Raw genomic sequence first — 14,559 nt, forward strand, 5'->3', positions numbered from 1 at the left:
GTATGTCACACTTGACTGAGCTACTGATATCGAAAGCTGTTGTAATTACAAGCTGGCCAAATAAACTCGTGACATTAGAAATAACCTCTGACGTTAAACTATTCTTTCCTAATTGAGGCGACTCTCTGACTGAACGCGTTCCATGGATTACATATTACTGAACCCGAGGATGATTGATTGCATGATTCCTTTATTTCCTCCATTCTTGAAGAACATAACATATGTACATTCAGTCGACCAGATAGACACATATCAGCAAATTTAAATGTAAACAACTAAATATTATCGTTACCTTCAAATGCATGGTTCATATGTGAAAACACACCCCATTGCGACCCTCTAACTATGCACAACAAATTCACGCATCGAATCGTAATGGAATGACCGGGTCAATGTCTATTGCCGTATTTACTCTACTGAAAGTGGTAACAGATTTAATTTGTTGTTGGATTTAACAATTTATGTTAAATAACTTGCGTAAATACTTACCTGACATTTTTTGACAGTATAAAACAGACATTGCAACAAAACTTTTAAAAGATGATCATTTTATATTTATATAGATGTGCCCTAGAAGGAACTTTTGCTATGCTTTAACTCGTAATGACGTGTAGGTGAATTTCGGAACGGGATAAAGTCCTTATCCCGGAGGAATTACGACCTTTTACACTCTTTTTACATGTATATTTTGCTGGTTGTAGTAATTAATGTTAATTCCTGCGAAAAGATACTAAGGCGCAGCTGTTTCACTAATACTGACGGCACCAAGAAACAGTACACTACGGTTTCACTACCTTTTTCAGGCAATTATGAAAAAATACAATAATTGATAACAAAATTTGGGATTTTTTTCTGTCTACATGATGCAGTGTATCACGTCATAATCAAGCATCAACACTTTGGCTCATTCAATATTGAATGACTCAAGGGTCAAAATTGAAATCCGAAATTATAGGATTGTCTATTGCCTGTGCTATTTTTTCTTAGTACATGTCTTCATTGTAAATGTGTTTGAAATTTTCTTGACTGCATCGACTTGATTTTGAATGGCATTTCATTATTGGACAAAACATGCTGGTCGTGAATGTCAATGTCAAGATTTTTTTTCTTGCCCTCCATCCAAGAAAGTCCCATATGTGCTTGACTGGATTCAATTTCTGTCATGGAATCACATTGACGCTGTGCCTAGAGAGGTAACTGAGTATCAGCCGATAAGCATGTGGAAATGCATTTTTATGCATCAGCTCAAAGGGATACTGATGTACAAGTTGAATCGCCACCGGACGGATTACGTCGTCAATATCACGTTATGCATTTAGGTTATAATAAATGGCGACCAAATCTGTTTTTACGACCCCCAATTATCCCGTCCTAAACCATAGTTCTGCCCTCATGAAAACAATACCGCTCCAACAAGTAATTATCAGCAAAAAGGTAATCACCTCAACGATCTCTTCGATCTACTATCAACAACACTAAGACGCTAATATTTAAACGGGAATCCTCGCTTGTTATCAACCCTACCCAATGATAGACATGATTCCTACGTAAATGACGTTGAACACAGAGTTGCTTGGGATTACGATTACAATTATCTGACCCACATAAGGCCGCCAGGCCCTTATTGTGGTTGCGTTAGCGCTTTAAAGGTTAAGAACCTTTTTTTGCATTAGCGCTTAAACGGTTAAGAACCGTTTGTCTAGATGTGCATTTTTTAAATACAGATTAATATGGTCATATAACAACGTCGCTTTTCGTGCATATGTTTCCCTTTTTGCATGCGATATCTACACTATTTAGGTCTAATCTCTCTATCAACAAGTAGAGGAACTACACAAAGCGATTTGTCAAAATGGTGTCAATGAATTATAAGGAAATAATACCAAAGGTGGATGTTCTTATGTATAATACAAATAGTACGCCTAATTCTTATATACTCACGACTATTATCAAATTCTTTTTGTTCTAGCTCGAACCATTCAAGAAGCCCATAATCATCTACATGGTGGTTTAGGATTTCTCCAAGTTCCGTTCCCTTTGAACCCTGAAAATGCTTGTGGCAAGAATGTACCATGTCCAATCGAAGCGGGAAACACATACCTGTATAATAACACGATGACTTGTCCTGACTTTGCTCCTAGTGTAAGTATATATCTCTAGTCATTAACCCTTATCCTGCTAAATTTAAAAATGAACTTGAACTTATTTGCTCCTTTTCAACTTATTTTAAGTTTAGTAGCGGTAGTAAACTACATTAATATTAATATATTTTGGTGGTAAGCACGGACGTCGTAAGTGATTTCATGTACGAATATTTTCTAGGCCAAAGCATACAGGTCGCTTGGTAATAAGTTTTTGTCATCAGTCAACATATTAACTCCAGTCTCGATGCCGATTGCCAATTGTGTAACTGAAATGGTTTATATTGACACTTTGACATAGATCTATTGTAGTTGTGTTATAGAGTCTTGTTTCTTTTTTTTAGCTACGTGTAGCGGCGAAATGGGAAATAAAAGACGAAAATCAAAAAGATATTTTCTGTTTTGCTACGGCTCTACAAATTGTTTCATAGTGTAATACGTACGTGTCTAATTTAATTAATCATATTTAACTCATAATATTACGAAAAAAAAGCGTTTGACAAAAAATCCATGTTTGACGGTAGAATATATCATAATGTTTATTTTTTGACTAGACACTGTATACGCTATTTTTTGAACTGCGCAAATCAGATCAGTAAATAGATTAGGATAACGTGCATGAAAACCTCTGAAAACAAGCTATTTTCAATTTTATTCTCATGTCATCTTTTAACTGCATCATATCATTATTATGTGCACGGTTTAATCAGTCTGTGTCATAGTGCTATTGTACTTGCCCCAATTACAGGGGCTTTAAATGTTTTATTTTAGATATTCATGGAGCTGCAGTGTGGTTATCTATTACTGAAAAGTTAACTTGATCATTCTTTTTTTTTTTTTTTTTTGTTGTTGTTGTTATCAGGGGAAATAAATCACCTGTAACTTCTTCATTTGAATTATGAAGTTACTTCCCTTGCCTCAGTCATAATTTATACTAACGAAAGTTAAGCATTCTGTTCTACAGGTTCTCCTTTTTTCCTTTTGTTGGTAACCTCACTCTGTAATATATCTACAGTATTGCAGATAATGTAGTCATATTTGGTAATTTAAGTGTATATAGTTTGAGAGGATGGTGCTAATCAGTTTATGTCTGATCTGATCAGGGGTAATAATTGATATTTTACATCCATTCTTTAAGCTGTGCATTTTTGTGCCAATTTTGCTAATCACTTTTTATGTAAATTTCTTATGGCAGTTTTTAGGCTTGCCCGGGTTAGATAGTTAAGTCAGGATTAGCACCATCAGCTCAAGTTTTTAAACTTAATTACTAGAGCAATTGTATATCATAGTTTTACTAATTATGTGAATATTGATAGTCTCTTATAATTCTGCTGAAGAATGGTCTTGCAAATTTTTTTTAAAGTGTATAAACTATGGGTTTTTTTATGATTGTATAATGTATGCAAGAATGAGACTTTAATAAAGAATATATATATATATATATATATATACTTTAATATCTTTATACTGTAACTGGGATCTGGGTATCTATGCCTTCATACAGTATGTTAGAATATTTGGGTTAAAATTAGAAGTGAACCATCTCCTGTAACTCAAATTTATGAGTGGAAACACATGTATTTTATATATGTTTTTTGTACTATCTATTTGTATTGTGTTGATGAGATGTAAATAAACTAAATAAACTGTCATAGTGTGATGCATATTTGTCTAAATTGAAATAATTATATTTTGTACATATCATTGTTTTTACTTTTGATATATACCTTGACTCAATAAATGTTTTACACTATGATCACCAAAAGAAATATAAAAAAAAACATACCACATAACTGTCGTTTGTCATCATCAACAAAAACATGTGTAACCTACTTACTGAATGCTTGTTTTTCCGGTAAACCTTTCAATAAAGTTTACAAGATATTACTTTATCTTATGCATTAATATATAGAGAATATCAGGTTACTGTCTGATATATTTAAATTGATTAGGCAGGTTGAAGAAAAATATTAGACGAGGCTCGTAGACGAGCCTAATAAATTTTTAAAAAATCAGACAGTAATCTAATGTTCCATTTATCCTATCTGCTTAAAAAAAATGGGGAAAAACGTTGAAAAGAGCCACAGCATGCAGACTTGATGTCATATATGACGTTTGCAAGTGCAATTCAATTTGTAGATAGATCTTTCTCAATTTGAAAAAATGCAGTAACTTTTTTTCTGTTTCAGGATATAAACTTTTGATATTACCACTTATTTTCTTAGTTAGAACATTTCCATTTCAATTATAACAGTTTCAATGAAAAATTCGGAAAAGAATTGTTTTCAAAATTTCCCGCTGAAGAGCTGTCAAAGTGAAAAATAGCGATGTCTTTTTGTTTCAGGTTAAAAACCTTTGATTTGAATACACTTGTGATGGTTTCAATGCTAAATTTTGAAAAGTTCCCGCAAAAGTTTATTAGCCAGGCCGATTTTGTGCTATATCTTGTATGAAGGTGGGATAAAAACTAGCCCAGATCCTTATATAATGACCCCTATTAATTTTGCCAAGAAGTGGTCTGAAAAGAAGCACTAATTTGAAACATGAATTTTAAAGCTACTTTCCATGGAATCGCAAGCAATCTTATCATTTGTCTATGTTTTCTATATGGTTTCAGACAATGCAAATAGCAATTATTTCATCTAAATTCCATTTTGTTACTTTGTAATCGCTAAATTTCCTCGGAGTACCGAAACGTGAAATTGAAAGTAGACTATTCTTTCCGGAATTTCCAGTACGTCAAACAAAAAACTACCCGGTCGTAAACTATCAACATAGGCGACTTCGATCAGTATTTCAGAGATTTCGGTAATTGACAGTAACATGCATGCTTTGGTTTACGTAGCATAAATTAGTTTTCGATATTGTGTAAAAAAAGTCTGAAGTATGATACTAACACCGCTAAATGATGAATTATGTAAGCGCATGCGCCGAGGTTGACGGTGCTATCTTTATAATTGCTTTGCTATTTTAATAACTGCTAAGTTTCGTCGACGACAGTTATTATTTACCATTGAAATCTTTAAAAGTAGGCCAAATTTAACAATTATCAATGTTTCACTACTGAAACCAGATTTTTTTGACCATGTACAAGTAGTCTTATTTTTTCTAAAACGAAATTTAATAAGACTGTGGAAAGCAGCTCTAACTGTTTTTGTTACTTGAAAAGGTATTAATTTGTACCATGCAATGTTTATTTCAAACACCTGTTTCATTATCAACACAAGGAATGTATACCGATTTTACAAAATTTAGTACTTAAATATATTTCTGTAGTTTCCTATAACAATAATATTTGATACCAATTTCTTTGCATTATCCTGGTTTAGACCCCGGAGAGGATTGCGTTTTTTCCCTACAATTCTGCTTCTTCTGCTTCTGCCTCTGCTTCTGTACGGTGTAGGGCCTTTTACAGCGTAGAACACCGGGGGGAGTGCGCTAATAATACTGAGGGAGGGCAGACTTAAAGCCCTCAACTGTCTGTGCGCCGACTATCTCACCTGACAGATGGTTCCAATCCACAGTCGTGTTGATAAAGAAAGAGTTTTTATACTGTTCAGTTTTTGCAGTTTTTATTATAAGACCACGGTGGTCATTCACTATATATCGGTCCACTATGTTTTTTGTATTAAAATTTGGGTCACTACTAGTTTTAATTTGTCTCTTGCTTCGAGCTGGTTTGATGAACTCGTCGGGTGGTATAGCTGGACCAACCCCTCGACCACTTTATATAGGAAGACGAGTCGGTTGGATCTGCGACGATCTCGTAAGGTGATGATTATTTAAGTTTAATTACGGTCCATCCGCCCTTTCAGACACAATGAAGCATATAAATGCTACGTAGAGTATAGACCGTCGATCTCGTAAGGGTGGAAGATCCAGTTCTTGTAGCATCCTTCACCATACTGCGCCACATTACTTCAGCCATATGCGACTCCCACTGTGATGCCATCGTACCGGAAATACGCCTGATACCGTCAAGCAAAATACCATTATACCTTTGAAATAAATTTTTTTACTAGGACAGGGTGGTTTATGTCTAGGTGTGTAATATTTAACTCCCTGAGGTATATTTGTTTGATTGCAACTTTGCCTTTACACAGACGTTTGAAGACAGTTTAAGATATTTTTATATTGCGCTAATGGATCTTTTAAAAGTATTATATTCATCATTCAGTTTAAGCCCTCTTTATATATAAAATCTAAATAACTGACTCATTTCCAAGACGTCATCTAAGTTAAAGCAAAAGCGGAATTTGCAAACTCTATTAATTTCAATCTGAAAATTACAACATTGCCACTGGTTTAAGCAGTATTAAATTTTCATATTACCACGTGTGTTGAAATCAATGATCTTGAAGGACAATGAAATAAGATACAACAACATTGTCTATTGCCATATTCTCCTGGTTTGGACCCCGGAGACTAAAGCAGGATGATAAAGCTAAGGCCGTTGAAACATTGAAAACAACGGTCCTAGGCAATTCATTTGACCATAATGTTGCATTTGGTATTGGCTGCAGTTGACCGAACAGAACAACGAAAGCAAATCATTCGTCCAAAATTTTGCCTTTTTTAGCCATTTGTAATACCTTTGATATCCCCGGAATACTTCGCAACAGCTACTTTTGGAGAGAAATGCTGACGACGTCAAAGTGTCGTATTGACATTCGGGACATCGGTACTTTCCGCAGTCATACCAACTCGGACATCTCCGCAATATCACAGAAAAGTAACTTTTGGGAGAGAATCGATGATAACAGATGGTCTTTCTCGTAGAAAAAAAATCTACAGAAAAGGAGCGATGTTTTGAACATGTCTTTAACGACTATATACTGGTAATATCGTCATCAAAGCCAATAAAATGGCTTACCTGAAGTAGTCCTTCACATACTTCCATGCACCCTCAATTCGATTTGTATACACCGTCGCCGTCTCTTTAGTCTCCTTGTTCAAAGACATTTTTTTGAAAGTGTACTTATGACGTACCATAAAGTGTCTATATCCCATTTCATTTAGCGGACAATATGACGACCAGCCGTTACTGAATATTGTACTGCCTCGTTGTACATGCATTTGGATCAGTGGCAGTAATGTATTTGCACGCCTGTAATGGACTGGATACAGCACCAAACTGTTTGTAGACCTCTCCACCATTCCGCACACGCAGTCTCATCAATCTCAACCTCTCCAGATAAAGATATAGTCTTTAAGTTTCTTTCATGATATTCCTTTAACACCTCCCCAGTCCATAGCAGTACTACCGTATGCTACACCACCAAACTTGGCACACATCAGGGTATGACTTCATGAACATCGTCACATCCTGTATGGTGAGGTGCGACGTCTAAAAGAATGTATTTTCCCTGACACTCTGTTCATGGTTTCGGTGTTTGTTACATCGCTGTGTTGCTTCCGATATGTTGCCTGGTCTGTCTCTTGGCAAATGAAAGTGTGCCACTGCACTCATGTCTGTGACTAGGTATGACTCCATGTAGTTAGCCATTTCTGATTTATCAATTAACGACGAAGATATCGTCTTGTGTCATTATAGTATAAAATTCTATGGGTTGTAAAAATCCTTAATTCCAATGTCATTAGCATAAAATTTGCGGCTGTGGTAACTATCAGCACTGCGCAGTTTAGCACGAGCCAGTCTGCCAACTTTGTGGTCAGTGCCAAATACGGTAAATGTTGCCTGGCAGGACAGTTCTTGTGTACCTTCGCCTAAAAATTCGAGACATATATGCAAATTAGGAACTGTATATACTGAGGCCAATCATTAAATCGGGAGACTGACATGGAAGATTGAGCGCATAATGAAGTCATTACGATGGATGTATGGATGGATTGGAACTTGCGTAATTCTTGAATGAATTTCTTATTGTCATACATATATTAAAGCATTTGAAATAATAGTTTTAATATTTACCACGGAAAACCTCTTTTCCACAAGTCTGAAAAAAACATTTGAATCTTGAGAGCTGCTGGCATCAGTAACATCAAAAGGTGTAAGTGTCGTCACCTGTCCTATCCATATGGCATTACATCAGATTCATGTCTGGCTGAACGAAAAAAAAAGTTAAATGCGTACACTTGGTACTTGACCTCTCTTGTATTTGTAAATCTAGATACCGGTAGTTGGAATATCCTGGATTTGAAAAATAAGGTTATCTACGAAAAATTGGCAAATATTCAGGACTTAAAGGCAAAGAAAATCTCCTATATAAGTGACCCCCCCCCCCCCCGCAAATACCAGACTTTTTAATCCCCAATATACAAGATCCTGTCTGGTCCACTCTGATAAGGGTCCATAAAACCCCTGTAGACTTGACATGTAGCCTAATTATTGTCAGAGAATCATAAATTTTATTGCCTACAGGTAAATTTGTTATTTCCTGTGTTTTGCATTTTATTAATTGAAATGCTATTGTTTTTTTAGTCTTTTTTTCAGCATGTACACAAAATTATTTTAATTGATAAGATACTAATTTTGATTGCTCAGTGATGTTGAGTAATGTCCTGGCCAATTCTCACTATAAAATAATTATTCAAAACTTAATAAGAGAAATTAAAAGTTTGTTTATTCAATGATTATGATCTTTTTATCAAAAGTAACAAAATAAAAACAAACAAAAAAGATAATTGCTGGATTTTATTAGAAATTAAGGAAGTGTTCAGTTGCATTTTTAATATATAAAGGAGGTATATAGACAGAAGGTTGTTATATATTAAAAATGCTTAATTCCTCTTGCGTTGTCTAAATAATGTTAATTTTCTTTTATGTATAATAAAACCCAGCAATAAAGATATATCATTGTTCAAAATACACACTAATTTATTACTTCTAAAAGCTATGTGCCTGAATGCATTTGTTATATTTTTGATAATAAAAAACAGCAATAATGAGATGTAATTGTTAAAAAACTTACTTTATTAATAATATGATAAAACACTATTGTATCTTATCACTTAGTTTATTTAGCCCTAATTCAATCAAGCTTTCTAAACTCGTTATAAAGGTGAGAACTAATTTGCTATAAAGGTGAGAAATATCACCTGCAATTTATTTACTGCAAAGTAGCTATACAGTAGCTTATTATGATAAACAGAAGCAAGTCTACCAATGGTCCCGACTTGTGTATTGGCCCTTACCGCCAATACGCAGACCTTATCATCTCCATAGGCCACATACCAGGCATACCAGAATCAGTGTCTAATGGTGACGCTAAAGAGTTGCAAGGAAGAATTAGACGTTGGTTCTGGATGTAAAATTTGAAACATTTTGATAAGATTCTTATATGTGAGTTTTCGTAATATGTGGATGGGTTGGCTCCTGGCATTTTGTTTAAGAGTGGGTGGACATTATGTCGTTAGGGAGAAATGGTGTGGCCCAAGACATTTCAGAGCATTATTTAGACTCTTTGAACTTGGCAATTGATCACGAAGTTCATATGCCTGGAAAACAACCAGATTATGAGTTTATGATTTTGGAAAAAATCAACTCTTTGGCTAAATTTGTTGCAGCAAATCTTACCAACACAGCTTCTTTCCTGTCACTGTTGTTCTATGAGATCGTACGCCTCAACATACATTCTTGCATAAAGATTTTTGGTTTTTTTTTTACCGTTTTTGGACATGCACAAAAAGGTAATAAAGAAGATTCTCGTGAGCACTCGCTGTTGGTTAACGTCATGAATATGCTGTTGCAGGTCCAACATAAGCTTGCAAATAATGGATCCCGAATCAATTTTGGCCAAAGTCGAAATGTCCCAGACTTATGAAATCTTTTCATCTGTTTTTTTTTTATCAAAAATATTTCTTTTACAACATTACTTTAACTTGTAATAAGTGCTACCTATCTCTTTATACGCGACTGCATTTACGTTCTGTATAATTGTATTAGTACGCGTATATGACTCAAGATAAAGTCACGATTTAGTCCTTGTAAATGATAGACAAATATGATTTACCAAAACACAGTTTCATTTCTTAAATTGATTAGAGTCGAGAAAGTTGGCAAGCTTACTTTAAATATTAAACTAAAACTTTTAAAAATTTCTGTCTACTTTACACATCCACGCAGCCTACTGATGTGTAATGTCAGGCACATATGTGGAAGCTGAAAGGATTGAGCTGTAAACTTTAAATTTGATTAATTGTTCCATCGTTATCATCGTTATTGAACATTTGAAGAACGCGAGGTATTGTAACGAAGTTCATTTCATTCCAGTACCAAGACTACTTCCTCTGGAAACCACTTGCATACCCAATACTTTTGGAAACTTTCGGTCTCTTACATTTCCTTTATCTTACTTTACCTTTAGTTTATAGTATTTTATGTTTAAAACCTTAATTGTCAATGTCATCCTATTATTATTCCATACTCACGAAAACCTTCCAAAATCTTAATATTCGCCATTTTTGTGGGTTTTGCTTACGTCAGTAGACACAATAAACACAATAGACTCTGTCCAACCTTATTTTGGACTGATATGAAGAAATGACACGGGATCAAAGAACATCAAAGAACATAAAGTATGTTTTTTTATGAAAAAAAGGTCACTCTCGGGAATGTCAAGGATTTTTTGCAGAAATATACCGTTTTCCCGTTCGACTGAATTTCATCTTTTTTCTATGGAGTGTCACTGTTTTTTTTTTTTTTTTTTTTTTTTTTTTTTTTTTTTTTTTTCTGGTCGCCATTGCCAAATATTTTCTATTTTGGAGATTTTTGGGAAATATCACGTGTTTTTCCTTGAGGACGTTTTCACTCTTTTTTTATATAAAAGGTTATTTTTCCTCTCGTAAAAAAAAAACAGATTGGATTTTAAATAGAATTTACAATTTAGTATATAGATCTAAAAGAAATTTTGAAAGATGTAAGAATTAAAATAAAAAAAAGAACGAAATAATCCTGTTTTTAAGTATTCAACAAGATTAATTCCTTTAAATTAAATCATAATTTCCATTTATCCTTAAATCCACAATTTTCAAAGTCAGAACTATTACATAGAAAATCCATTATCTGAAATTGATCCAGTCAATCTGCGGCAGTGTTTTGAAGATTTTCAGGCAAACAACTGAACTATGCATATGAAACAATATTTTTTACTGTAATCACAGTATTTTTCAAATGCATAATCAAGGAAGAACCTGTACGGTACAAAGTCGTCAACTGCTTCAGCCTTCTTAGAATATAGCCTTCTACACATTTAACAAGCTCGCCATGACACAATTTTTTTTCAAACGCTAATGTGTACTTATGTTGTACAATATATGACGTCATTGAATATCTCGAGTGCATAGGCGGCAAGATATATTAGCTCATTGCGCATAGCTGCCCCAACGACAATCAATTTAGTAAATATTGAAGCTAACTGTTTCCAGAATTTAAAGATAGTAAAGTAAATTAGCTGTCGGCCGTGCCATTCTGACCACGTGGATAAAATTTAAGTTGAACCCAGACCTAATTTTGAGAAAAAAGTTAGTTAGAAGTTTCCTTTATAAATAAGATATCGATACAGCTAACAAACGTGTAAAAGGGGGATTTTTCTATCACCGATTAAAATAAACAACCTTCACGTTACCGGTTACGGGAGGTGCGTTATATTTATTAATTAAAATTTTGATTTCTTTTCTGTGCAGATGATTGTTTGTTAGAATACACGAAATTATTGACGACTGTCGAAGATCATCAAAGGATATACGTTTGCTCACATTCAGTTCATGTTTACACCGACTCAGTTAATACAATTGTACAAATAAATGTTACGCAGAAAATTCAAGAATAATAAGAGAATCTAGGCCTACAAAATGTATCTCACAAAAAAAAATATCATATGAAGATCTACAGATCAATTCAAACTTTGGATTCGAAATTATTTAAAAATGGCACGTGCAGTCGCATTAAGGATGTCTTATAAATACAGCGACAATGAGATTTATATGCCATTAAATTACAATTTTAGTAGTTTTTGGAGTGTATTACAATTAGCCACCGTTAAGGTAGCTTTTCGGCCATGTGGTAGAGGCTGCTTACTTCGAATCACTTGCCTCTAAAAGCCGGTGGCTCGAAACATCCTTAAGTATTAGAGTTCTTTAATGTTAGGAAGCCATCCAGCTGGCTTTCGGAAGGTCTTTCGATCCACTTAGGTTTTCCTCCGTGGTGAAATAATGCCCGGCCTTATTCCGACATCAAAAATAACACGGCATATTCATGACCGCAGTGATATTCTGTGTATATCTTGCATTAGTCACAAGTGATGGCAATTGATACCGTCATTTTTGCCAGATTATATTTTCGTAATGAAATGGGAAGATGTATTTAATAAGCTATTTATACACTGTACGGTAAAGTTCCTGCAAGTACGAAATTTTCGACTGAATATCTTTATAAAGTTTGAATTGCTACAAATCAGTGTTGTCGGAAACACCTTTTTGCGTTCAATGTGTTTTTGGTGGAATTTTCATTATGAACTGCCTCCTTTTGTAATAGAAGTAAATGTTTCGTATAGTACTTTTTGGCGAAAAAAAACACGTGGGTTTTATACCATCGAAAATGAAATAACTGACGCGCTTGAACAAAACACCCCACAAAAGGTCATATTTTTATATATTTTTTCTATAGATCTACCATGCCTATCAATAGCACAAACATGTTTAACATGCCGACACTTTACTTCGGATTTCACTGAACGGTCGAGCATGAGGATGGAATTAATGAAATAGGTATTATGTTATTATGAAGAATAAAGGCAATTATTAATTTGTTAACGTAGTCCCTTATATTGGCCGTTGCATTAAAGTGGAATATGTATATTTTAAGTTATAAATTGCATTGAGGAATAATGTTTTACCCAGATAAAAAGTATTGAGCACAGAGGTAACAGAAAGCACCATTTTGTGCACAAACATTTATCCTATTTAAAAACAACCCTTTAACAGACTGTTATCATCCGAACCTTTAGTCCGATTGTAAACAACAGTAACCCAAGATGAAAATTAATAGCAGAGCTAGCGGCGCCGCGAAGCGGCGCCGACAGCGTCGCATTACGGTTAGACGTGTGAAAAAGAAAATGAATAAAACTGTGTACAGACATTACTATCGAGTTGAAAATTAGTGGTAAGTTTTTGGAATCGGTGTTGTTGGGGTTTCTTCCAGTACGCAATGCTCATAGTAATTAATCAGTAAGACTCAATAGACGCTTGCTGTTTACAGTTGACAAAAGCGTTTCGCTTACTGCTTTGAACGTTGAATAAAAATGTAAATGAGCGGCTGATAAAAAGAATTTTAAAGGGCAAAAATACATTTTCTATGAAGAAAGAAAGGTAAAATACAATATTTTCAATGTGAAACGATTTTCGTCACGCTGCCGCAACCGAAGTTTATTATATATACTTATATTTGTGGTGATGACGTCATACTTCCACACTGGTACAGTGGTTAGCGAGGTCGCGTTGAAATCCAAAGGTCGGGAGTTCGATCCTCACCAGAAGCGTCTTTTTTTTTTAAATTTCTTTTTTATTTCAGTTTTTATTTTATTAATCATGTACTGGCACATTTTTAAAATCTCATAGCATAGTTCTACATAAAAACTGTATATATTCAAGTAAAAGTCTAGTTTTGTTGAAAAAGTATAAGTTAAGTCTTTCGTACTTGTTTTAGAAAACGTTTCATGATGTTTCAATGTAAATGTGCTACTGGCTTTTATGGTGTGGAAAGTGAGATTCAGATAATGTTTTTCTCATTGGCAATAACTTTTCCATGGTTGAGTGGAAATGCTATTATTGGGTGTGACACATGCTAGATTCAAATGATAGTCAAGCTCACAGTTTAGAAGTAAAAAAATTGTGACTTTTTTTAATGTATTCAGCTCACATAACATGGCACAAATATTCATCATAAGATGACATGTAAAATTTATTACTCTGACTTCAAGCTCAAGATCAATGTTATATATAGAAGCTCCCTTTGGTTAAATCCATCCCTTTAGACCAGGTTAAAATGAAACCAGATTACCACATTTTAAAATCTTTTGAAGCGTACTTATTCCAAGATATGATAAACTCATTTTATGTCTCTGGTGTCGAGGAATTTAATCCATACATTGGCCATGAAACTCACATATATATAAAACTCTGTTTACAGCGACATGGGCATTGCATCGGGACTTTAATCCCTTATTATTTTTTTCTGGAGTTGTTGCCCTTTTGGACCTCGAAATAATTGATCACATTGTGAACTCAAGTCCTACAGTTTCCATCCAACCGAATTGAAACATAGTATACATCAACAGCTTGAAGTAGATATGTACATGTTGCCCTGACTTCTATGATCGATTATTTTGTCTGGAGTTGTGGCCCTTCTTTGACGACTAATAACAACTACGTTGTAATTTCCTACATTTCTCTTCATTTC

At 34.3% G+C, this 14,559-nt stretch overlaps 1 protein-coding gene across 1 annotated transcript in view; it reads left to right on the plus strand.

Moving 5' to 3' along the window:
• The window catches only part of LOC128556978 (NPC intracellular cholesterol transporter 2-like), a 41,534-nt gene extending 37,963 nt beyond the window's left edge, over positions 1-3,571 (plus strand). Inside the window, exons 3-4 of the mRNA XM_053543241.1 lie at positions 1,970-2,142; positions 2,486-3,571. Of these exons, the coding sequence (XP_053399216.1) occupies positions 1,970-2,142; positions 2,486-2,572 (260 nt within the window). The 3' untranslated portion in view covers positions 2,573-3,571. The remainder of the gene's footprint in view (positions 1-1,969; positions 2,143-2,485) is intronic.
• Positions 3,572-14,559: the final 10,988 nt, after the last annotated feature.

This window comes from Mercenaria mercenaria, chromosome 1, assembly GCF_021730395.1.
Source record: "Mercenaria mercenaria strain notata chromosome 1, MADL_Memer_1, whole genome shotgun sequence".
Lineage (NCBI taxonomy): Eukaryota > Metazoa > Mollusca > Bivalvia > Venerida > Veneridae > Mercenaria > Mercenaria mercenaria.